The sequence below is a fragment of the Lepisma saccharinum genome, chromosome 11, assembly GCF_977018435.1.
Source record: "Lepisma saccharinum chromosome 11, izLepSacc3.1, whole genome shotgun sequence".
NCBI classification, from domain to species: Eukaryota; Metazoa; Arthropoda; class Insecta; order Zygentoma; family Lepismatidae; genus Lepisma; species Lepisma saccharinum.
The window spans coordinates 45,810,234-45,835,584 of record NC_139239.1 but is presented as its reverse complement, the minus strand read 5'-3'; the positions used below and the strand labels follow the sequence as shown (position 1 = coordinate 45,835,584).

The 25,351-nt window shown below is 36.5% G+C and overlaps 2 protein-coding genes across 4 annotated transcripts in view; both read right to left on the bottom strand.

Annotated features, from left to right (window-relative positions):
- The window catches only part of LOC145994763 (cytochrome c oxidase assembly factor 1 homolog), a 329,972-nt gene that overhangs the window by 98,827 nt on the left and 205,794 nt on the right, over positions 1–25,351 (bottom strand). The gene's annotated exons all lie outside the window — the stretch shown is intronic.
- Positions 1–25,351, bottom strand: part of LOC145994759 (L-asparaginase-like) — a 98,607-nt gene that overhangs the window by 21,963 nt on the left and 51,293 nt on the right. For all 3 annotated transcript variants that reach the window (XM_083131001.1, XM_083131002.1, XM_083130999.1), the window contains exons 6-12: positions 24,812–24,924; positions 23,417–23,602; positions 20,341–20,454; positions 19,234–19,440; positions 13,590–13,714; positions 12,215–12,337; positions 9,573–9,672 (exon numbers count right to left, since the gene is read on the bottom strand). In XM_083131001.1, the coding sequence (XP_082987127.1) occupies positions 9,573–9,672; positions 12,215–12,337; positions 13,590–13,714; positions 19,234–19,440; positions 20,341–20,454; positions 23,417–23,602; positions 24,812–24,924 (968 nt within the window). The remainder of the gene's footprint in view (positions 1–9,572; positions 9,673–12,214; positions 12,338–13,589; positions 13,715–19,233; positions 19,441–20,340; positions 20,455–23,416; positions 23,603–24,811; positions 24,925–25,351) is intronic.

The following is a 25,351-nucleotide window of genomic DNA, read 5'->3' as shown; positions in this document are numbered from 1 at the left end:
AAAATTTTATATCATAGGGGGGCAATTGCCTCTATGTGCCCCTGCAGGTGTTCTTGGCCGTCTGGAAGAAATAATGCAAGAAAGACATGAAAACAAATTTTATCTTTATATTTTTGTCCTGCTACTCTTAGATTTGTCCATACAAATAAAGTGGCGAAAATGGAATTGGATAGGGCATACGTTAAGGAAAATGAGGCTGTCGAGAGAGAGGCACTAGACTGGAATCTGCAGGGAAGAAGGAAAAGAGGGAGGCCTAGACAGACATGGCGAAGATCTGTTCATGCTGAGGTATTGGAGGAAGAAAAGAGCTGGAATACAGTGAAGAGAATTGCCGTCAATAGAATCAGGTGGAGATGCTTTGTTGATGCCCTATGTTCCACAGGGAACAACAGGAATTACGTCAAGTCTTAGATTCTACTAGTCTTGCTTTCTTTTACCTCAATGTTTGCCACCCCTCCCCCCCTAAATAAGGGGCAATAAGAGTATAATATCATTTAATAACAGCGATAAGATTCCTCTACACTGTAAGTATAATAATGTAGGGACATAAACGTTTGCAAGGGGGAGGGGGCAAGGATGGCCAACCCCCCTTAGAAATCGAATGTCAACCTAAAAGTATATATTTCGCACATATAATTTGATTTCAGTCATAGCAATTTACATTAGTGCGATAATTTCAAAGTCAAGTGGTGTTTTTTGAGGGGGTTACACTATTATCGGGGTAATATGCCCCATGGAAATTACCTTGCTAGTTCCTCCATGGAAAAAAATCTGCGGATGTCCATGACTAGGGGGGGGGGGTTAATTGCCCCCCTTGCCCCCCTCCCCATGCACACGCATATGTATTTCAACATCAATCATCAGATTTTTTATGCAGTCACAATATTGTGCACAAAAATAAGTATGTCATAAGCAAATAAAGCATAGTGAGTGCACACATGCACACCCACATATGCATATGTACACACATTTAAAGTGATGCAGTGGAAGCATTTCACTCGAGCATAGTTTACATGGATGACACTACATAGCATAAGGCATTTAGAGCTTCTTTGCTCAAGCAAATAATGCTTAAAAGGGCAAAACGAGTAGTATATGCTCACAGCCCAGTAGCACATGTATAACAATAATTTGTCTGTGCTAGTGGCCCTTCAAATATGGATTGTGAAGTAAAAGGTGCAGTGACATTAAAACTTAAGTGAACATAGTCATCATATGCATGTTAAAATGTAGTTTAGTCCATGTTACTAATACAGTACAGTGATATATGAAAATGAAATAAATGATTGTGGGCTGAAACTGCCAGGACAAATATTTTACATATGATTATTGTCACATTAAAATGATATTCCACTGTAAACACTCGAGATTGGGAGACTGGAATGAGTTCGAGCGAGCAAAAGTGTTCCCATGCAGTACTGTAATATTGTAACATTGTACTGTAACATGGCACCTAACAAGGTAGACGTAGGTGTCTCGTGCTCTCAGTTCTCAACGTTTTTACAAGATAGTAAATGTGGTAAATGTTCTCTTCAGTGAAAAATGGAATTTTATGTGATATCTGTGATAAATGGTATCATTTCTCAAAATGTTCCAATGTTAATGAGGTCAATATACCAGAAAATGTGTAGGCGTGTATAACTTGCATAAACTATCAGAAAACTGTGACAAAGGAAAGTGCACAACGTGATGATTATAAAATTCAGAAAGAAGACTATGAAAGTATAATTAGAAACCTTACGGAGGAAATGGAGTCTTTACGAACAATAAATCAAATCCTCCAAAAACAATTAGAGTGCAAAGGAGGAGAATCCGAGGACCTTTACAGGTATAGTCCCAGTAAAGACTGGCCAACTCTACCGGGTAGGCCAAATTCTAATGTTAGCAATACATGGACATCTGTAATAAAGAACAAGAAAATATCTAAGAGCCCCCTAATTCCGTCAATTTCCAATCACGAAACCATTTCGAGATACTACAAGATGTGTCCACCGTATCTGAAGAAACAAACAGTTTAAAGTGCAAGGCGGACTCCTATAGTACAAAGTGCATTTCCGCTGGTAGAAAGTCTTTGAAGAACACAAGTTATAAGGGGAAAATATGCTTGTATACCGATAGTCAAGGAAGGAATGTAGCCACGCAACTACAAAATCAAGTAAGTAACTCAATATTCAGTATGGTGAAACCTGGTGCAACTTTCAAGGAAGCCACAATGGAGGTGTCTCAAGAAAACAAGCAATTATGCTCAAAGGATCTCGTGGTTTTACTAGCAGGAACAAATGACATTGTAAGAAATGAAGCAAGTGTGTTTATGAGAACTTTGAGGAGACGATTACAACTTCTTCTGCACACAAATGTTCTTCTGTTCACAGTGCCTCACCGTTACGATCTCCTACCTTGGTCATGTGTAAATGTAGAAATAGATCGTGTGAATCAAGAAATTTATAAACTTAGCAAACATTTCAAAAATGTAAGTGTTGTACACATAAGTTTGATAGGCAGAAGGTTTTACACTAGCCATGGACTTCACCTTAATAGTCTAGGTAAGAAATATGTCTGTTATGAAATACAGAAGGTAAGCAATAAAATATTTGCAAATATGTACAAAGAAATAATACCAATGAACTGGTATGAACAGGGAAACTCCCTTGTGAACCTGTCTCCATAAAAAAAAACTGCTTCAGTGTGGAGCCAGGTCAAACAATCAAATCTAACAAAACCACTTCAAGATAGCCTTTATAAAGTAGTACGTTCGAATAGTAATAGTGGCAAAAAACAAACTTCACAGCCTGAAAGTGCAACTAATTTATTATTTTTTCATATTAATCTACAATCTATTAGAAATAAATTACCAGAGTTGGAACTTTTTTTGGATGATTTTCCTTGTCATGTTTTTTCTGTTAATGAACATTGGTTGGTTAACGATGAAATAGATATGTACATCCCCTCAAATTACAAGTTGGCTAGTATTTTTTTCTAGAAAGTCTATGATCCATGGAGGTGTTGGTATTTATGTACGACTCGATTTTAATAAGGAGTATCAACCGTTAGATATACATCACTTATGTATTGAAGGAGTATTCGAAGTTACCAGCATTGTATTTAACAGTTTGAAAATTGTAGTCATATCCATATACCACATTCCTAATTCAGATTTAAATATGTTTTTGTTACAATGGGAAAAACTTACAAGTTCCATTGATAAGTACAAACAATTTGATGTTGTTTACTTGGGAGATATAAACATAAATGTTCTAATTGATAATGCTGTAAAGAAATCATTCTGTGATACTCTCAGGTCTTATGATTATTATTATGCTAATGATGAAGTAACTAGAATGAAATCTTGCATTGATAATGTGATCACTAATGTTAACAGAAATATGATATCCTGTGGAACTATTGATCCCTGTTTATCAGACCACAGCGGTCTGTTGCTTATTTTACCAATTTTAATTTATACCACACCTCCCACCCCAAAAACTACAAGTTTTAGATTGCTTGGTCAAACTAACATAAGAAACCTCAGAGATAGCCTTAATGAAATAAATTTCTATGAATTGTTAAGTACCTGTAATAATTTGACTGAAGCATGGAACAAATTTACACATACAATTGTCGATATTTATAATGAGTGCTGTCCAATAAAATACAGAACTATCAGCACTGGTAAGAAGAAAATGAGAACACATCTAACATGGTTCACTCCTAAATTAGCGAACCTTAGAGCTATTATGCTCCGACTACATGATAATGCCAAAAATGGCGATCAAACTTCTAAATTGAACTATAACGAGATTTAAAAAAAACTTAGAAAGGAAATAAAATTAGATAAGCTAAAAGCTAATGAAGAGCACATAGCTAAGGCAAGTAATAAATGCAAAGCTGCCTGGTCAATAATCAAAAAGGAAACAAAGATAACGGACGAAACAAAGTTGCCAAGTATCACACCCAATGAGTTTAATAGTTTCTTTATAAACAACAATCAAGAACATTTAAACAAAATTCCTGTGAACTATGAAGAAAATGTCAACAATGACCTTAATGGCTATCTTGGTAGGCAAAGTTTCCTCAATTTAATCATATAAATTTTAAGTGGATACAGATTAGTACGGATGAAATTTTAATTATTGTGTCAAAAATGAAAAACTCCTATAGTGAAGATTTTTTCGGTCTATCAACATTTATTATAAAGCATATAATTGACATAATAGCACTTCCAATTACATATCTCATCAATGGGACATTAAATGATGGTATTTTTCCTGATAACCTAAAAACATCTATAACAGTCCCTATCCACAAAAAGGGTGACAGAGATAACCCTGGTAACTACCGGCCTATATCCCTTGTTCCAGTGTTTTCTAAAATTATAGAGTACTGTGTAAAAAAGCAATTGACACCCTATTTTGAACAGAATTCACTTATTAATGTAGCGCACTTTGGATTCAGATCGGGGCTATCTACTATTAATGTGGTAGAGATGGTCGTAAATGAGATAATTAATGGTTTCGAGTCTGGCTCATATACATGTACAACTCTGATAGATTTATGTAAGGCCTTTGATACAGTTGCGCATGAAATCTTGCTTAAAAAACTACAGTATTATGGAATAAAGGGTATTGGACTATCCCTTCTTAAGTCTTATCTCACTAATCGGCGACAGATAGTAAAATTTAATAATAAGAAATCTGATGAGCTAGACGTTTTGTCTGGTGTCCCCCAAGGATCAGTATTAGGTCCATTTTTGTTTTTAGTTTAACAGTTGGGCTGAAAAGTTCGTAGGCTAACATAGTAAAAAATATTTTTTTGACAAAATTCGATTTTATTATTCAATATAGTTGCCTTTGAGGGCGATACAACGATTATAGCGGTCATACAATTTTTCGATGCCATTTTTATAGTACGATTTCTCTTTAGCCTCAAAATAGGCCTCAGTTTCGGCGATTACCTCTTCATCAGTGCTAAATTTCTTTCCAGCGAGCATTCTTTTAAGGTCTGCAAACAGGAAAAAGTCACTGGGGGCCAGATCTGGAGAATATGGTGGATGGGGAAGCAATTCGTGGTCTAATTCATATAATTTTGCCATCGTTTTCATTGATTTGTGACACGGTGCATTGTCTTGATGAAACAGCACTTTTTTCTTCTTCAAATGGGGCCGTTTTTTCATGATTTCATCCTTTAAACGCTCCAACAACGCTATGTAATAATCTCAGCTATCTCGATCAACTTCACTTTACGATCATTTAAAATTATTTTGTGGACTTTTTTGATGTTTTCGTCGGTAACAGCCTCTTTGGGGCGTCCACTGCGTGCATCGTCTTCGATGCTCATTTTGCCTCGTTTAAATTTAGCAAACCACTTCTCAACGGTTGATTTTCCTGGTGCAGAGTCCGAATAATGTTTATCAAGCCAAGCCTTGGCTTCAACAGTATTTTTTTCCGCCAAAAAGCAATGCTTTATTAACACACAAAATTCTTTTTTATCCATTTTTTCACAATAACAAAAGCTGCTTCACTCACAATGTTATATCTCACGAACTAATTATCCGGCAGCTGTGAAATTTATACACGTATCTTTTGAATGTTAGTACTAAGTAAAAATCACATGGATTTAATTCTAGTAATGCCATCTATGAGTCAGCCTACGAACTTTTCAGCCCAACTGTTATATGAATGACCTACCTAATTGCCTACCGTATAAAACAGCTATCTATGCTGATGACACTACCTTTATTACAAATGATCATAGTATTCTTAACCTTAGTATCAAAAATAAAGAAATGTTAAATGCTTCCTCTTTATGGTTTAAAACAAATAGCTTGGTGTTAAATACGACAAAAACAGAAACTCACTTTTTCTACTTAAATAACCCACCATGCACCTGAAATAATCAGGATTATGTAAAATTGCTTGGCATATATTTACACACAAAATTAAGCTGGTCAATTCATACCCAGGAACTATGTAAGAAACTTGCCCGTGTCTTATATGTATTGCGGAAATTAAAAAGGTCTGTAAGTGAGGAATTGATGATCTCTGTGTACTATGCTCTTTTCCATTCACACTTACTGTATGGAAATTTACTATGGGGAAACTCCACAGGTGCAAAGGAAGTCTTTAAATGGCAAAAGAAGGCTATACGTTGTATTAAAGGAGTACAGGATATGGAGTCATGTAGGGAATTCTCTAAGGAATACCGTATTATGACAGTGCCCTCTAGAAATATTTATCATAGTTTAATGTACATAAAGGAAAACCTCCCCAGTTTTAGGTTGCATTCTAATGTACATGACTATAATACAAAGCACAATCTGAATATAGAAATGCCATACGCTAGACTATGCAAGACTCAACAAAATTTTAAACATAATGGAATGAGAGTATTCAATTTGCTACCAGCTTCTATACGTAATTTAGAAAACAAGCAGTTTGCTAAACACATTAATAATATATTAGTACAACATTGTATATATAGTGTCACGGAATTTGAAGAACACTTCCCTCAGGGCCTGTAAAATGTAAATGTCTACTCATAATGCATCACAGAGCTGTAAAATGGGTTTTTGTACATGACTTGTATTGTAATCAAAATAGAGTACTATTTTCCAATTGGTTTCGCTGTAATAAAACATGTAGTTTAATTTGCAAACTGTATTGTTGAATGTGTAATATTTTAATATGTATTTTTAATTTTCTTTCTTTTGTAATTTTTTATATTAGTATTTATATACTTATTATGACGAAGTCTACTGCAATCATGTTGTCTAATGACTAAAAAAGTATTCTATTCTATTCTATTCTCTACTACACACATACATGTGTTATCACCTATGTTGGTACAAGTACGAGGGCATTTTGAAAAGTTTTGCCTCCTATGCAATAACTCTGGCAACACTGCTTAGAGACATGCAAAATTGGTGTGAGAATAATCGCTGATTCACAGACTGTTGCGACATCTAACGACATTCGCCTGCAACATCACGCATGTGCATAATAGTAAGTAAAATGGCGACGTACATAGACGTGCAGTTGAAACAATGTGCTGTTATTGAATTCCTCACAGCAGAGGATTGTGCACCCATTGACATTCATCAACAAATGAGTGCTATCTATGGCGATGCCTGTGTGGATGTGAGTACTGTCAGGAGGTGGGCAAGGAATCTGAAAGGCAACAATCCGGCAAGGATGCAATTCTTCAATATGATAATGTTCGCCCACACAAGAGTTGCCAAGCCACAGGATGCATTGCAGCGTCTCAAATTCCACGAGATTTTACCCCACCTGCCGCCCAGCCCAGATCTCGCAGTTTGTGACTTTTTCCTTTTTCCGAGGCTGAAAGACCACCTGAAGGGACATCATTACACCAGTGATATGGAGGTGCAAGCAGATGTGCATCGCTGGTCCTGGAAGAAGATGCCTGATTTCTTTGCTGATGGGATGCAACAACTGTCCAACATTGGCACTTGTGTGTGGACAATGATAGTGACTACGTGGAAAAGTAGTGCAACCTGGTACAGGACATTACAAGGTTAAAGAAGACATGTAGTTCATGTAAGTATCTTGCATATTATTGATGTTATTGCATAGGAGGCAAAACTTTTCAAAACGCCCTCGTATTAAGTTATACACAATACAAATTCTTATATAGGCTTACTCATATTTTATTACTGTTAACAAAAACTTTATCCCTATACAACCATTAATTGCAAAGTTTGAAGAGCAAATATTCTGAGCAGACATTCAGATGTACTCTCATCAAGGAAACTAAAAACACCTAGAGAAAATATTAATTTTACTAATATTAGTGATACCTGAATTGTGAGTAAAAGTGAAAAATGTAATCTTTTAACATTAGAGGGTGATATACTTATCTGAAGAAAATTTCCCCCACAATGGCATGCAAAACCAGCACCAGGAATGCCATCCACCCCATTCATTGCTTGTGAAAAATGTTGCTACAATACAGAGGTTGTTCGCTTTATATCCGACCATTTTCGATTCGGTGCTGCTACCTGGCGTATCATGCTGGAACTATGGGTCTGCTGGCGGAAGCAGTGTTGTGTCTGACCTTGTAGGTACGTGAGTGTTGGCAGTGAATGTTATCAAATGGCGCCGAAAATCAACCGGTATTGGAAGGGTTACGTAATGGCCCTTTTCCATGCTAAGTCTTCATACGTACGCATTGTGAAACAGTGTCGGGAGAATGGGTTAACACTCGGGGTGACTACTGTGAAAGCTATTGTGGCCCATTACACACAACAGGCTCTCCTTGCGAAACATTCACCCTAGAAAACCACCAGGAGAAGGGCTGCAAGCAAAGTGTCACCCGTAGTGCAAAGGGGGATCCGTCGATTGGCGTGCCAAGAAAATCCCCCGACTAAACATGATATGGCCCACAGATTTCACCTCGCACCATCAACTGTGAACAAAACAATTTGCAAGCGCCTCAGGTTGAAGTGTGTGCGGAAGGCCCGTGTACACCACCTTCTACTGCGTCACATTGCCGAACGTAAGACGAACTGCAGGAAACTGTATGAAAAGTACCTGGTGGGTTCCAAATGGAAGAAAGTTGTCACAATGGATGAATCATATGACCATCTCACTGCTGGTGGTCACATTCGGGCGATCACATACCGTGACACTGACAGCAAGGGGCGCAGCAACTTTGTTCGTCAGTGCAGGGAAAGTTTCCCTCGTGGCTTTATGGTTGTGACGGGATTCAGATATGAGGGTAAGTTGATGATACGCAAGGTGGACAAAAACGTGAACGTGAATGCCAGATACTTCCAAGACTTCATTCTGACACCTATCTATCGGAGAGACATCTCACAATTGTATGGAATGGACGCAGACCAGGTGATGATCCATATGGACAAGGCTTCGAGTTATACCGTCAAAACATCACTACGTTTTTATCAGGAAATGGCAGAGGAATTAGGAATTCGTGTCATTCCGTTTGAAGACATTCCTGTGAAAAGCCCAGATGCCAGTCCAATGGATTTTTGCGCATTTGGACTGTTGAAACGAAGTCTTCAACATCGCCGCCTGTGCACCCTGGATGGTCTATGGAAAGCTTGCAGGGAGGAATGGGACAGAATTCCCATGTCTGCCCTGTACCGGAGCTTGCTGCAATGGAAACTGCGATGCCGGGCGATAGTCCACAATGCTGGGGGTCCAATAGAACATGATCGGTGGTGGTGGCGCGGTATCTCTTAAGGTGAGTACCTGTCAAAAATGGTCGGATATAAAGCGAACAACCTTCTGTATAATAGTAGGTTCACCACTAGCCAAAAAAGGTGTATTAGACCATCCCATGAAGTTACGTAACAGGGTGGGTACAGAGCTCCATACATTCTCAATCTTCGTCATGGTGGAGGTTATGTGATCAGCATCATGCTGTGGCTGCCTTTAACCTCCCCAAAGGTTGTCCCCAGCTACCCACTGATGGAGGTTGGTTGAGCCCCAGAACTGCTCTATGCAGGGACATTGTCAGGAAAAATTCCCAAGGGAATCGAACCTGGGTGTGCCAGATGGACTACCATTGAATGCTGAATGAAAGCAAATACTCACCACGTGAAGAGCTGTTCTTCCACTAATGTCAGTTTGTCCTAAGTTAACTCCAGCAAGTTGGAACGATTGAAGTCTTTGGACATCGTTTTGACTTGCAGCCCTAAAAATTAATAAGTGAAGGACTCTATGATTTACAGTAAAAAGTGGTAGCAATTTGTATCTGAATATTGTGCTTACACTAACATAAATATTAATTCATGTTGAGGGGAATAAACAACACGGTTGATAATATAAGCTGTAAACGAGTTACTAAAGGTATATCCACGAAACTTACTTGTAAATGTTCTATTAATTTCGGTGGCCTCTGCCACCATCCACTTGGGAACTAGATGCTTCACTGTTAGGTTGACTTCCGGTTCCTGTTGTTGTTTCCTCGACTACCGCTAGGGGCGCTGGTGTAGTAGCCATTTCGTCTGCTGCACGTGATGGGTTTGAGCTGCTGTAATAGCAGGAGCCAAACATGATGAGCCTGACCGCTGTCGATATTCAGCTCGTGTCGAAAGTGCATAATTGCATGCATCTCTTTGATTTTAGTGTCGATTAGGGTGTGTGATGTGTGGCTAACTGGAACTTTTTGGATCTGTGTTTATTGAACTTGAGGTGCCTTGCTAGCCTTGTAGTGGGTTGGGAACATTTACAAGTAAGTTTCGCAGATATATCTTTAGTAACTCGTTTACAGCTTATATAAATATTAATTTCAATTATATTTTTGTATTGTAAGGAAACAGTTCCATGTTTCTGCACTGCTATTCTTACTTTTGCAATAGATTAATATCAAAGGTCCAATGGATTGTTTGAAATTAGTGGTCACAAGTTGAGAAAGTTCTACCAGAATATTGGGATTTGCACCTATGTGAATTTTTCAAGTTGCTGCTTTTGGTGACGACAATACAGTGGAAAGCCAAATTTCCATGTTACCATGCAAAAGTACTTTCTACGTTAGTTCAATTGTCAGCAAGGTAAAGTATTATAACCTACCGAAAGTTATGTGAAAATTTAATTTTGTAATTTTTTGTGTTATTTTTCATTGCTTTTCTGCCACTGGGAAAATTAGGATGATGAGGATGATTAGCAGCCTTTGAAATGGAAATTCTTAGGAAGAAGGGGACAGTGTTTGCTTAAGTAATTTTTTCTAGCTGAGGGGATACCATCCTACCCCTACATCAAACACTGATGATTAGATGAAACACTAATGCCAAGGTCCATGCTTGAACTTGGATTTGTCAGTGGTGGCAGTATAGTTGATGGCATCATGGACTCATTCCAAATTGTCTCCAAGGTGAAAACCAAGGCTGAGTCGGTGATTGAGCCTGCATCTTTGTTCTACCAACCTGTAGTTTCCTGACATTTCCAAAATTAGATTCAGGGTGTTTGGAAGGCCACCATGCACTTTAGGTACAATTGTGTGTGTAATTATCAAGTCAATTATGTAGCATTGAACATCATAAAGCAGATGCCCCCTGTCGCACCTGATCCCAGAAACCCATGGGCATGGTGCTGCTGTGCTTGGCATATTGCAGCAGTTGAGCTCTGTAGGTCGAAAGAGGAAGGGCTGTGCCGTTGCAGCTTAGTTGTTAGTTTCGACATTGAATTGTGATGATGTTGTGTGACATTTGACAGTGGTTCTAGTGTTTTAACTGCTCAGTTTTTACTCACTATGGTTTCCTCAAATGAGGATCATGTGTTTCTTGTGTTGAATACTTCTTTCACGAAGGCAACAGATACACTGATTTAGTGCAGAAGTAAAATTGCTGTAATCCCAGAAACTCCTGTACTTATTCAAAATGCAGTTCATAGACTTATTGCAAAAACGGACTCAGTGTTACATGCCAAAGGTGGTCAGAGACCATCTATACTTAATGATAAGAAATTGATTGACATTTCTGACTCTATTCTGTGGAGTCGATCAAAATGACTGCAAGTTGTTGCAAGAGGAAGATATTCGGCTTGCAATTGTGCATAAAGCAGTGCAAGAAAAACTAAAACTCTTACTGTACAAAGTAACAGCAGTGCAAACACTGGAATCAGCAGATCATGTAAAATGAATCTGTTACTGTTGCTGTCCTGGATGTGAACCTTCACATGAAAGACCTGGCTCCACCTCTTGGGTTATATCAACAGACAAAACATATGATTGTGGTCATCACAGATTCTTCATGCTTTGCAAAAAAACACTTGCATGAGCAGAATATCAGAATGTGGGTTGCAACATCCATACGGTGCATTGTTGGTCCTTTATTCCTTGAAGAAACAGTGAATGTTACTGTTACATAAACAGTTTTAATGATTTAGAAACTGCATTAACTACCTTCATCAAAAACATCTCACAGGCAGAGCTGCAGAAAGTGTTTGTGAACAAAATTAAACAAATTCAGGCCTCTATGAATGGTCATGGATATCACTTCTAACACCCTTTATAAGTGCGCAATGACTTTTTTCAAACACCCTGCACAAGGTCCTATTCTCAGATCAAATTCCTTGCTTTTCATTATTTGTGTTACCCTCGTAATTCTATTACCTGGTATATAACTTAGTGGTGAAAAATATCTGTGTGGGAACAGTGGTTCAATGGAACTACATAGTCCTACCTCAGTCTATGTGTATGAAGATAATATGCTAATGGTAAAAGGTGGAATGCTTACCTGCAAAGTTCTCTCCCTAATGTGTGAGGGGCCATGACAAAATGTGCTCCAGATTGTCTCAACAATTGAATGATATCATGATGGTCACTTTTAATAGCATCTAGCAAAGGTGTCTGACCAAACCTTTAGAAAGAATAAGAAAAATATCGTTATTGAGAAAAAACAGAAAACCAAACCTTTCAATATTTATTCACTTGATGGTAACTAAAATCTACAAGAATTTCCAAATATTTCTCTTCTCCTCAAATTTCACTGTTGTGATTTTAGTGTACTAATCAGTAAAACTTTATATTATAGAAATAAAATTTGGTGGACTAATAAATCTAAGCAACAATATCTAAATGTTACTTAGTTATGTCATTACCTCCCTCTACTCATAAAAGCAACAACTGCCACCATATAACCTCTCGACAAAGTATCAGAGGCTAATAAAGTGCAGATTTAAAATTTGCTGTACTTGAAACATTGCTAGTAATAGTTTAAAGCAAAAATAAATAATCTCGATGGATTGTGAAAATTGGCTCTGACCATATCTCAAAAGCTCCTCAGTTCTACGAATGTGGAATTTGGCAATTTAAAAGGATTCCCTAATATCAAGTTGGCATGGCATAAATCATATTGATTGGCCTATTCAAATGCCTGAACAAACAAACAAAAACAACCGAAACAAATACATACCTATCAATTACTCGGAAACTACTAAGGTCAGAAACATAGAAGACCTTCTTTATGCCATAAATCCTCTGAACCTGTACATCTATCTATCCAACTATCTATGGGAATCAAACAATTTAAAGTCAATAATCAATAGTTTGATATCCAAGACAAATAAATCTAGAAAGATGTAGAGCCTTGCCCATAGTAAAATAAAATTGGTGGATATAATAGAAGGGGCATAGCAATAACTAAGTATTGCAAATGATGATATTGCTTCATGCCAAAGTGTTCAAAGAAATAGAGATCTAAAAACGCTTTTGACACGACCATTTTGTTAAGAGCTATAACAAGTTTATACATATTGCTTAAGTTTTGAGTTTTTGTTTAAAAAATTAAAAGCGAGATCTGAACCACATACCATGTATACTTATACTATTTTATGTCACTTTTTTAACTCTTAAGGGCATCTGCAATGATGACATGATACTGATGAAGGGTCAAGCAAAAACGAGCATCCTTGACTTGAATTAAAAGTGGAATATTCGGATTTAACATTGTGGGTGCAACAACACACAATGAATTTGATCACTGAAGCAGCGTGGTTACAGTATGCTGTACCAGTATAATTTGAGAGTGTGCCATAATATAATTTTCCATTAGAAAAACAAAAGGAAAGAAAAACACATCCAAATGAAAAGTGTGAACTATATGAACATACCTATCTTGAACATTTGAATCTGCTCCATTCCGGAGAAGATATTGCACTACACTGTGCTTTCCTTCGCAGCAAGCAATATGAAGAGGAGTTCGGGAATCTGCATTGCTACCAGATATGCTTGCACCCTGCAAAAATAACAAAGTACAATAGAGAATAAATCATTCACTCCAACTCATTTGCTCTTCATAATTACTAGAATATAGAGTCCATGCTTATGCTTATGGAAGTTGTAGACAAATATGGCAAAGGAGAACATAAGCACTATTGATAGTATCATAAGGTATAATGAAACACTGATGCACTAATAAAAACTACACTTTTACTTGTACTGCTGGCAATTTATTATTCAATGTCTCATGGCGAGTTCTGAGTTTTAAGTCCACTTTATGAACAGATAGGCTAATTCAAACTGGACCTACATTTTAAAGTGAGATACGAACCACTTACGTGCCTGCACCAGGTATCTACCCAGGACAACTTCCTTATAAGGAAATGATATTATCACTGTACCATTGCGGTGGTGAAACTTTGGTTGATTGCAGTTACAGTTATGACGATAAATGTGATGAAAAGAGAAGAAAGTGAGATGCAGACGGTGTGACTAAATATCGAGAAGGCAATTCAGTTAATCTCTCTCACTAATCAATCACTTTGATAAATGTCCTCGGTTAAACATGAAGTCTTGATTGGCACATCATTTTATATATATACCTGTCAGAATTCAAATCAATGTTATAGCTCAGTAGGAAGCTACGGATATATGTTGAAAAGGAATACCAGCTTACATATGCTGATGAATAGTGTTTATGCTCAAACAATTATAAATATTTTTAATTAAATTATATTGATAAAAAACAAGAAATAACAAAAGTTACAACAGCATCAAATTATGCATTTGTTAACAAGAACATTTATAACATATAAATGTTATTTATAAGAAAATATTTCTTTATTATCTCCTTTTGAGATAGTCTCTCTTTGTTTTTATAATTTAGCATGCATCCATTCTACAACAGAGCATACTCAATATGCCAATTTCTTCATCCAGGTTTTCTACAATCCTGATCTTCAGTTTTCAAAACTCAGCATCTGGCTAAATCACATCCAAATGTAGAACACATGTGTGTCACTTTATGTAACTTTCCTCAAAGCATTCATTTGAGGAATTGTAGCATATATAAGATTGCTTGTTAAGGAAGATGAAAGCTGATACCTATTAACTGCTTCAAATTCAACATGGCATATTTTATACATATGAGTGCCATTCCACAACTTTCCAATCTTTTGAAAGATTATATCATAATCAAAGCTCATTCAAGATTCATAAAAGGCTTCTATATAACTTAAGCATCAAAGTTATTATAAAATTGCAAAGTTTAATGCTGTAAAAGCAACAATTATTTTACAAATATATATCCATCTCATATTGCTATATCTGTACTTATCTGTGTTCCATTTTGAGATTGTTCCAAAGTCACAGACAACTAGTATCAGAGCAACTAGTTCAAGCCAGATTTTTTAGTATGTGTTATCTTCAATTGTTTTTGTTTTATATTTTTGTCAATAAGTGCTTAACAGCTTGAATGTTTGTGTAGTAAATGTACATATTTGCTCTGTTACAGCTATTTTACAATGTATATCACAATATATTTATCTAATAATTACAATTACAATTTTTTGAATGTTGATACAAAATACCACGAATGACATCATATTATACATTGAACAATTTTAAAGAATTGACCTTTGTATATGAACCTTGATGCCAATGCAAATGTACACAATTTCAATAAATTTAATTATAAATTTGAATGTATTGTATCTTTCTTGCCTGAAAGAACACATACAGGTATTGGACATTGAAACTGAAACACCTGGTAGAAAGCCATAATTTTTATTTAATAAGGTGTTGGGCCACCTTTGGCGGCCAGTACAGCAGCAAAATGATGTGGGAAGGATCGATAGAGATCCTGCACCGTGTGCAGAGGGATTTGGAGCCATTTCTCCTGAAGCACAGTGACAAGTTCAACATGTGTACATGGTGGAGGGAAACGTTTCCGCACTCAATCCTCTAACAAACCCCAAACAGGCTCAATAATGAGATCTGGCGATTGAGCGGGCCATGGCAGATGTTCAACCTCACTGTCATGCTCATCGAACCACTCTGCGGTAAGTTTAGCAGTGTGAATAGGGCAGTTATCATCCTGAAACACAGCACTACCGTCCGGGAAGAGTGTTTGAACCATAGGATGTAAATTATCCTCCAGAATGGTCCTATAGTCCTTGACAGTGACACGACCCTCGAGAACAATTAGTGGGTCCAAAGTCTGCCACGATATTGCACCCCACACCATCACAGATCCGCCACCATGTTTGACTGTGGGTACCAAGCAGTCTAGGTTGTATGCATCAGAAGGACTTCTCCAGACGAACACTCTCCCTGTCATTGGGAACATGGTGTAGCTGGACTCATCCGAGAATATGACACTTTTTAGGTCATACAACGTCCAGTTTTTATGAGTCTGGCACCACTGAACCCACTTTACAGCATTTATGCTACTGATGAAAGGCTTCGGGATAGCAACCCTGCCATGAATGTTGGCCTTATGCAGGTATCGACGGACTGTTTTCGTGCACACAGGTTCTGTGAGGTGTGTATTCACTTCTGCGGTGATTGCCGATGCGGTGGTTTTCCGTTTTCGTGCAACAATCCTAGTCAATGCCCTGACGTCTCTTTCCGACAACATCCGTTGTCCCTTGCAGTTGCTCCTCCTGGATGTGGTTCGTCCTTCCTGTTCATATGCACACATCACCCTGGATATTGTAGCTCGTGAGACGTCACAAAGTGTTGCAGTTTTTTACACCGATCATCTGCTAGATGTGCCCCTACGATCTGCCCTCTTTTGAAGTCGGATATGTCCCCCATTATACCGCTCTACACATAAGATTTGACGTTCACTGACGAACCTCTTCTACTAGAGTGACTACCAAGGACCCGCAAACGTGACTCATTCCCCACAAGTATGATTTCAACAGTGATCAGAACGCTACATCTTAAAAGTAGCTTCGCTACAGCTACGGCTACTCTTCCAAAATGTAGCTTCGCTACAGCTACAACTACTTTACCAAAAAGTAGCTCGCTACGCTACTCCTGTTTGCTACTCGCTACTTTGCTACTTTTTGCGCTACTTCTCCATAAAAAAATGAAAAACAACCATATGGGTGTTAAAAAAATCCCCTACTATTGGTAAATAGATTCTTCTGTTATTTATTATCATGATTCCAGTCATTCGATAATTTTGAGCAGTGTTACTTCAGTTACTTATTTTTACTATAGTTTTTTGAGAATACCATACCTATGCAAGTGGCATATCAATTCAAATTTGATATATGAATATTGCAATTAGGGTGTTACCAAAATTAATTGTTACAACTATACACAAATAAAATTTGGTAGGATTACGTATTTATGTTCACATCAACATATTTTTCTTGACAATAAATATTTTTTTTTTATATACTGATATGAAGTCAGCATTTTGAATGAAAAGTACCTGGAACCCTTTGACTACAAAAGGGCCCTAGGTTTGATACCCAGCGGAGGCACATAGTGGTTAGGATCCAGTCTCGATCAGCTTTTCTATGCATAAAATGGACTCAAAACAAAAACTAGGAAAGACGCCAAGTTGGGAGGATGAGATCCTCCTGCTCCTCCATTCCCCACACTGCTCATCATTCATCATTCTTCTTCGTTCTCACAATTAGCCGAAAGAACAGAATAGATCAGGCACAGATGAGATGGTTCGGACACATGAAGAGGATGGATGCAGAAAGACTGCCAGTAAGAGCTTACAATGCACAAGGAGTGGGAATAAGGGCAAGCGGGAGACCAAGATGTCGGTGGAAAGAGCAGATAGTGGAGAGTGGTAGGAGACAAGATTGGAACACCTTGGAGAGAGAGGAGTTGTGAAAGACCAGGAAAAAATGAAGAGGCTTGACTTCTATGCCGACCCAGCCAGAGACAGGAAACAGCGAAGGATGATGATGTCATGATTAGCAAAAGTTACAGAAAAGGACGCAAAAGTAAGAGAAATACATAAATTTGAAAACTATGTATATTAACTAAAGAAAATTGTCGTTTCTGCAGGAAAGTCAATAACTCGTACATACTTTTTGCAATGTAATAAAATTATTGAGGAAATATTGTAATTTTAAAATTTGTGAACAAATACTATCGCAAAAATAATTGTGATTCCAGAAACTCTATCATTCTTGTAACAATAATTTCTTGCTGGTGAGATCCTATATACTGACTATGATCAATGCTGTTAACGTACTGAGCCATTTATTGCTGGCACTATTCCCTTGTCAGTTCAGTGGAAAATACATCGCTCATTTTTGCACTGCAAGTTGTGTCTTACACAGCAATTAATGACATTTTGGTGTCTCTTACACCATGAATATCCACAGGATTTGTTCCGGGGGTGATGCAAACGAGGCACTTTTTTCCAGTGGTGCACCAAACGAGGCATGTTTCTCCCCAAAATAGCGATGCAGCTAAAAATACGTAGCTGTTAGCAGGAATATATTCATATATGTCAATTAGTTATCTGGATATCTGAATTCTTCAGATACTAATTAAATAAATTACGCAGATATCTATAATCTACAATCTAGATAATCTGTATGTCCATGTAATAGACTGTCTTTATGAACCTCCTGCAAAATTAAGGGTTATTGTCGAGTTTTTCTGACGCTGTTGCCACATTCAAAATTCACCTCAAAATGCTGAGAAAAAAGTAGCTGTAGCGAAATTTTCGCTACAACTACAGGAATTTTGTAGCTTCGCTATCGCTACAACTACAATTTTCAAAATGTAGCGTCGCTACAACTACAGCTACAAATTTTGTAGCTAGCTACAGTAGCGACGCTGCAAGTAGCTCGCTACTTCTGACCACTGGATTTCAACTACCAGATGGCTCTGGTGAGTCCCGCGAACATCCCAGGCTATTTGCGCAGGTGTTTCAGTTTCAATGTCCAATACCTGTATGATTGAATATATGGTTATTTTTCATAAGATCAATCAAAAATAACTTATAAATATGAATTCAAAATATTGCACAATTTGAAAATTTTGTCATGATATACAAATTGGCTTTTTTAAACATCATATTTAATAAAATTAGTTTAAATAGTAATTTCAGACACTTAATTGCATTATATGAATACATTTTGAGCAATCACATGACTAAATTATTATAACTATTGCACAAATGTTGAACTCTGAACTTAGCCAAACCATTTTCAAATGTTGTTATGACAATGTATTAATTTTATTGTCATACAGTCACGGTCATCTGAGGTGAATCTACATGCTTTGAGTTCAAAACTGGGTAAGAATTGGGTGTTCTTTGTGGCTGTAATCTCAATTACTTATCAATTATGATAATCATGATAATTAACATACAAGTATTGATAAGCCACAAAACAGTAAAACGATTCACAAAAGAAAATTTAATCTGCAGGGAACTCATACCCTTTAATAAAAAACAGACTGGACTTTTCCAGTATGCATCCATTTCTCATCTGGTAACTGTTCATACAATACTGATTATCTTTTATCACAATCCGTTAACAAACTTACATATTCTTGTAAAGCAGTCAGCTTCTGTGTATCTCCTAGATAAGCTGCAGACAGAAGCATTGGAGGAAACAGAATAGATCGCAACTCGTGTAATTCCTTGTTGTCGGAGGTGTGGAGTGTCCTGGCAACAGCCTCTACCAGGTCAGAGCAATTGATTTTCCCTGGTGTTAAAGTATTCAGTTCACCACACAAGTTAGTCTGCAGCATCTACAAGAAAGATCATCTCATTCAAAAGATGCAATGTTCAAATCCATGAATTGTAAAAAATCTTGTCAGAGGATTTGTAATTTTATCCTATAATGTGATTCTAGGAAAATGTACAGACATAAAGAGATCTCTTTGTGTCACAAATAGAATGGAATATGTAAATACAATGTATTGTATACTAATTATATTCAATATACTACACAGTAATGCACTGCAAATTACCAATAGAACACACACACACACACATATAACGCTATTCAAATTTGTTCTAAAGGTTACAATACATTTTGTAACCAGGCCATGAAACATACAAGGTGAGTCAAAAGTGCCTTAACACACACTATAAAAGGTAAAGCAGTTATGCTGAGTACAATTGGTCATGATAGAAACAGGTTAGGCCTAGGGAGAACCACAGTTGTGTGTCAAGCGGAGGTTGGCCACATTGAATTCAATTAAAAGAAATTAAATGGAAAGAGGGTGATGTGATATATCAAATCAGGTTAGAATTTCATGAGAAATGCACCACCAGATGAGTGAATATCCAGCACAACTGCTTACATGATTTTTTACATGATCTCTCGCATAAAAATCTGTTTTGGAATTTTAAAAGCTGTGGAACCATTTATTCCTTGGATTAAATGGTAGAATATGAAAACATAAACTGGTTCCTGTATTTTACATCCATTTTTTTTCAATCTAATGTATTTTTTAACAAGTATTTGCTTTCTCGTAACTTGAAATGAACCATGACAATTTCGAGGGAAGGGAGGTCAACTGACCATGAAAATATTACTGAGCTATGAACTACGTCCTCACACAATAATTCAAAGCTCGTGTCAACTATGCGCATCCTCTTCCTAAATACTACCTTGTAGTCAACATTGATTCATAAGAAGTTACCTGCTGTTTTTCTTCAAAGCTCCACTCCTCCTTAGAAAGTACATAGCTCAGTTTAGCCAGTGCAGCTTCAGGTGTCATATCAGCTCCAGGAATCACTCCAACATCTAGCAGGGCCTGAATAAAGAAAAGCATAAGAAGTAATAATCAAACTAACTAACTAACTCCCTAGCCTTCTTAAACCCGAAGGTTCATGGCTGCAGCAACACAGGCCTTCCATCTTTCCCTATCTTGAGCAAGTTCTATATACTCTTTTCCATCCCTACCGATTTCCCTTAGGTCCATCTCAACGTTGTCCCTCCATCTTCGTCTTGGCCTTCCTACAGCTCTCCAACAGGAATCCTGTAAACTTCTCTTTCCTCTCCCATTCGTGCCACATGACCTGCCCACCTAAGTCTTCTTGATTTAATTATTCTAATAATATCTGGACATGAATACAAATTATGTAGTTCTAAATTATGTAACCTTCTCCACTCACCTGTCCTCTCATCCCTTTTAGGTCCAAAGATTTTCCTAGGGATCTTATTTTCAAATACTCTCAATTTATGTTCCTCTTTCAATGTAAGGGACCAAATATCACATCCATATAATACTACAGGCAAAATTACTGTTTTGTATATTTGAACTTTTAGTTTCTTAGATATTAAACGAGAAGACAAAAGTTTATGAAGAGAGAAGTAACATGCATTTCCTGAATTAAGCCTACTTTTTATTTCCTCTTTAATATAATTTTCATTTGTTAATATTACTCCTAAGTATTTGAATTTGGAAACTGGTTCAAACGAGTTGTTATCAATAATTAGATTTTGATTATTACCTAACACTTGGTTTCGGCCTGTAAGCATATATTTAGTTTTCTCTTTGTTAACTTCCAAACCTATCTCTTTAGCAGTTTTGAAAAATATTTTAGCATTATTCTTAATTGTATTCACATCATCTCCCAGTAAGTCTACATCATCTGCATATGCTAACAACTGAGTCATATCATTTAATTTTAGTCCTTCTTTAGTTTCTTTTACCTTCCTACAGCATATTCTAAGGCAAAATTAAAGAGCAATGGAGATAATGCATCTCCTTGTTTTCACCCATCATGAATTGTAAATTTGTCAGACATATTAATACCCACACGAATTTTACTTTTTGTTTCACTGGTGCATATTTTTATCATACTAACAAGCTTCTTAGGTACTCCAAACTCTACTAATATATTATATAATTTATCTCTTTTCACCGAATCATATGCTTTTTTGAAATCAATGAATAGCTGATGGACATTTTGATTATATTCCCACTTTTTTTTCAAGTGTCTGTCTGATGTGAAAAATTTGATCTGTAGTTGATCTGTTACGTTTAAATCCACATTGATAATCACCTATAATTTCATTAGCATATGGGGTTAGTCTTGTTAAAAGAATGTTAGATAATATTTTATATGTTGTTGAGAGTAGAGAAATTCCGCTGTAATTATTGCAGTTCATTTTATCACCTTTTTTAAACACAGGAACAATTATGGATTCTTTCCACTGTTGAGGGATTTCTTCTTTATTCCATATTAAACAAATTAATTTATGAATTTGACATATTAATGAATTTCCACCATATTTAATTAACTCAGCTGGTATTAAGTCAATGCCAGGAGCTTTGTTATTCTTTAGCCTTTTAATAGCATCTTTAACTTCAGTCAAGTTAGGTTCTGGAACTAAAGGTTCTGCTGTGTGTACTTCATTTACTTCTGATTTATCTCCTACATGGACATTTAAAAGGTCATTAAAGTAGTTCTTCCATCTATTTAGAATATCGCTTGGGTCAGCTAGTAATAATAATCAAGTGGAGTTTAAATGTGTGTCTGTATAAATACATAAACTTAACTTTTGCCCAATGAGAGCACTATGTAAAGTACTGAAACATTGCTCCAAGAGTATATAGAAAATGTATTTAAGCATAATATATGTGTTTACATTAGTTTAACATGAAATTAATTTCAGACATACTCTTCATGGGACAAAGTCACCTTGTATGTAATTAGAATACAAATTTATGTTCAATGTGAATGAGAAATAGCATATTACAATTAGAATGAAAGAATTTAACTTAAAGATGAAATATAATAAGCTATTATTAAGCAATTTCATAAAGCTAGTTCACTGAATTAATTCCCTCCATTGCAGGGAGATGGCATTAATGTTCACATATCCAAGGGTTTCCAACAGCAGTGAGGAGTTGCACTATATCTGGAAGTTGTGGAAATTTTGTGGAAACCAAAGGTTGGCTTTGTACTAAATCAGTGGCAGAGCATTGGCATGGAATGTTACCAAAGACCCAGGTTTGGTCCCTGGTTGAGCAAAAATTTTCACATGACTTTTCAGTAACTTCTTATGCAATGCATTCTTGAAGGTAGGAATTGTAACTTTCCTAGTGACATGATTGAAACAAATGCTCTTGTGTTACCAGCCATGTTAATTTCACATAAGCATCCAATGTTTTGAGTACATCCCTGATTGTGAGAGCAATGTATGCACTCAAAACATTGTAATAATATTGAATTAAACTGGCTGGTAACCCAATAACATCTGTTCGTACCATCTTAAATGCTCGCATAACCTCTGGAGGAGACTTTATTTTTTAAAAAAAATAAAAAGGTGAACAAGCAGCTTTGAGGTCCAGCTTCAAGACCTCCTATCATGGTCAGCCACTTTTTACATTCAGCACATTCCCGCATTTCCTTCTTTCTTTATCTTTTAAACCTTTTTAATATTTTAAGCCCTGTGATTCCCTGAGGAAAGATCCAGAAACCGAACCAACCCATTACACAGAAGTGAAAGACAGCTTGTACTTACAAAGATGAAATTTATACATAATTCCATGATTTGACTGGTGAAAATTTATAATTTTTATAGTCCATATTGAAAGATGGATTTAGTCTGTTTTCAGAATTTTTCAAATAAATTAAAACACTTTCTTTACATATCACAAACTCCCTGTTTGCAAGTTCAGGGACCGAAAAATCACATGCGTCTTTAAAAAATCTCACCTCTCTGTTCTCAAAAATCTTACTTTTCCTGTTTTTCAAATGTCTTACCTTCCCTGTTTCATAATCAGCACTGACTGATCCTTTTGCACATTGTGTAATATTTAGAATCAGTACACCTCTCTTTGTGGCCGCTTGAATCTCCTCAAGGATGTCCAATCTGTTGCTTGGCAGATTTCCAGCTCCATATGTTTGCAGAACAACACCTTCGATGGGGAGTTTTAGAGAAGCTTTGATCTGTAAAAGGGAAAGCAAGAAGAATATGTCAAGTATGTATGGATTACAAAAATTACTTTTATTTTGGTATTTGTTGTAACAGTATTCAGAGAGACGGTTCAGGTAGGCTGTTATAAATAAAAGGTCAAAATATTGGCCACAAAATTGATTATTGTCAGAATCTTTACACCATACATATCATCTTGATATAGTCATCAGTCATCATCATTGTTAAGGCACTTGGTCACAATGCATGTGTAATGCCCCGAACATTACATTACAGTTGTATGTTGGTCATCATACAAAGGTATCAAAATGAACCAAAGATATTCTCCCAAAGTTCATAACCACCAGCAAGGCATTCCTTACTTGCCGATGTTGGTTCCATGTGGAAATGTTCAGAAATTCCACAAGGAAAGAGGAAGAAAGTAGTTCAACAAATGGCTCTGATAGAAGGAGGTATGAGGTGGGAATCGGAGTAGGAAACCGAGTCTTGTTTCAGACAGTGAGGTGGTTCTATGAGGAGCTTGGATGAGGTGAGTGTGGTGAACAACACATAGGGTGTTCAGAGGGTTTGCCTCGATGGTAATAATTAAGAGCTTATGAATAAAATTTGGGCTACAGGACGAGAAAAAATGTTGCTGGTTATTTAGTCATCCAGTTCGCCATACAGCCCTAAGTTTAGTGTTGTGCTGAAAAGTGAAAATCTTAATAACAGAGTTCTTGGATGATCCACTGATCAGAAATGGTAGTTCAAATTAAGCAATGTGTGGCTTTTATAAATACTTACTGGATAGCTTCATATTAATTTGTATGCATATTTTAATTTTTTGTCTTGATATATGCTGAAAATACTGTTTTATTTCCTGGTATGTGTAAACTGAATTTAACAGTAGTTTGTATTATCTAATAACAAATTAGTCAGGTTCTCATATTCTTTTCCACAAAAAATAGTAACAATTATTCTTACTGTTCAAGTACAAAATTGCATATTAAACAATAATATTAAAATTATGAGGAGTTTTCCTTATCCACTTCATCAATCTGTAAAGTATACCCCAAGCAAAACAAACAAGCACAAGCAAAAAAGGAGGGCTCCCAGAACCACTATACCTTGATGCTTTGGTGCCAGACAATTACATAGTTGCAAACATTGTAAGTAACACATCAAATTTCATTGAGCACTTGTATGCAGTAATTATAAACAAAAATTAATTTCATTCTGCTTACTATTTCATGTGTGATACTTGGGTAGAAGATCACAAGACCAATGTTGCGATTCAAGTCAGTGTGAACTGTAAATTTCTTTGTCTCACATGGATGGAATATTCTGTTGTACTTGACTGAAAAAAGAAAAGTGCAGTAAAGTATACAAAAATGTAAATGCTTTCCTTTCTAAATATATCTAGGCAAAATCAATTTTGTCACTTGGGTAAATAACAATAGTTTCCTAAGCATTATCATGTATTCTGTTACGACCTTACTTATTTTGTAACTTTGCAATGCCGTGTAAAAAGGAAAAATTTATATAGTGTTACCTCATGTCCTTGTTAATGTCCGTGATACTACATGTTGTATGGCTCGGGTTGTGACGCAAATATGAACGTGCCAATCAAGGCGTTGTTGAACTAATGTATTCACCTTTCTGTAACAATCTAATGAAGTCAGCTCGCTTAAGACAACGGGCATTTATTATGATGTAAATATAGATTTACCAATCAAAGATTATCAATGTTTGATGAACTAACCTAATTGTAATTAAATAATGGC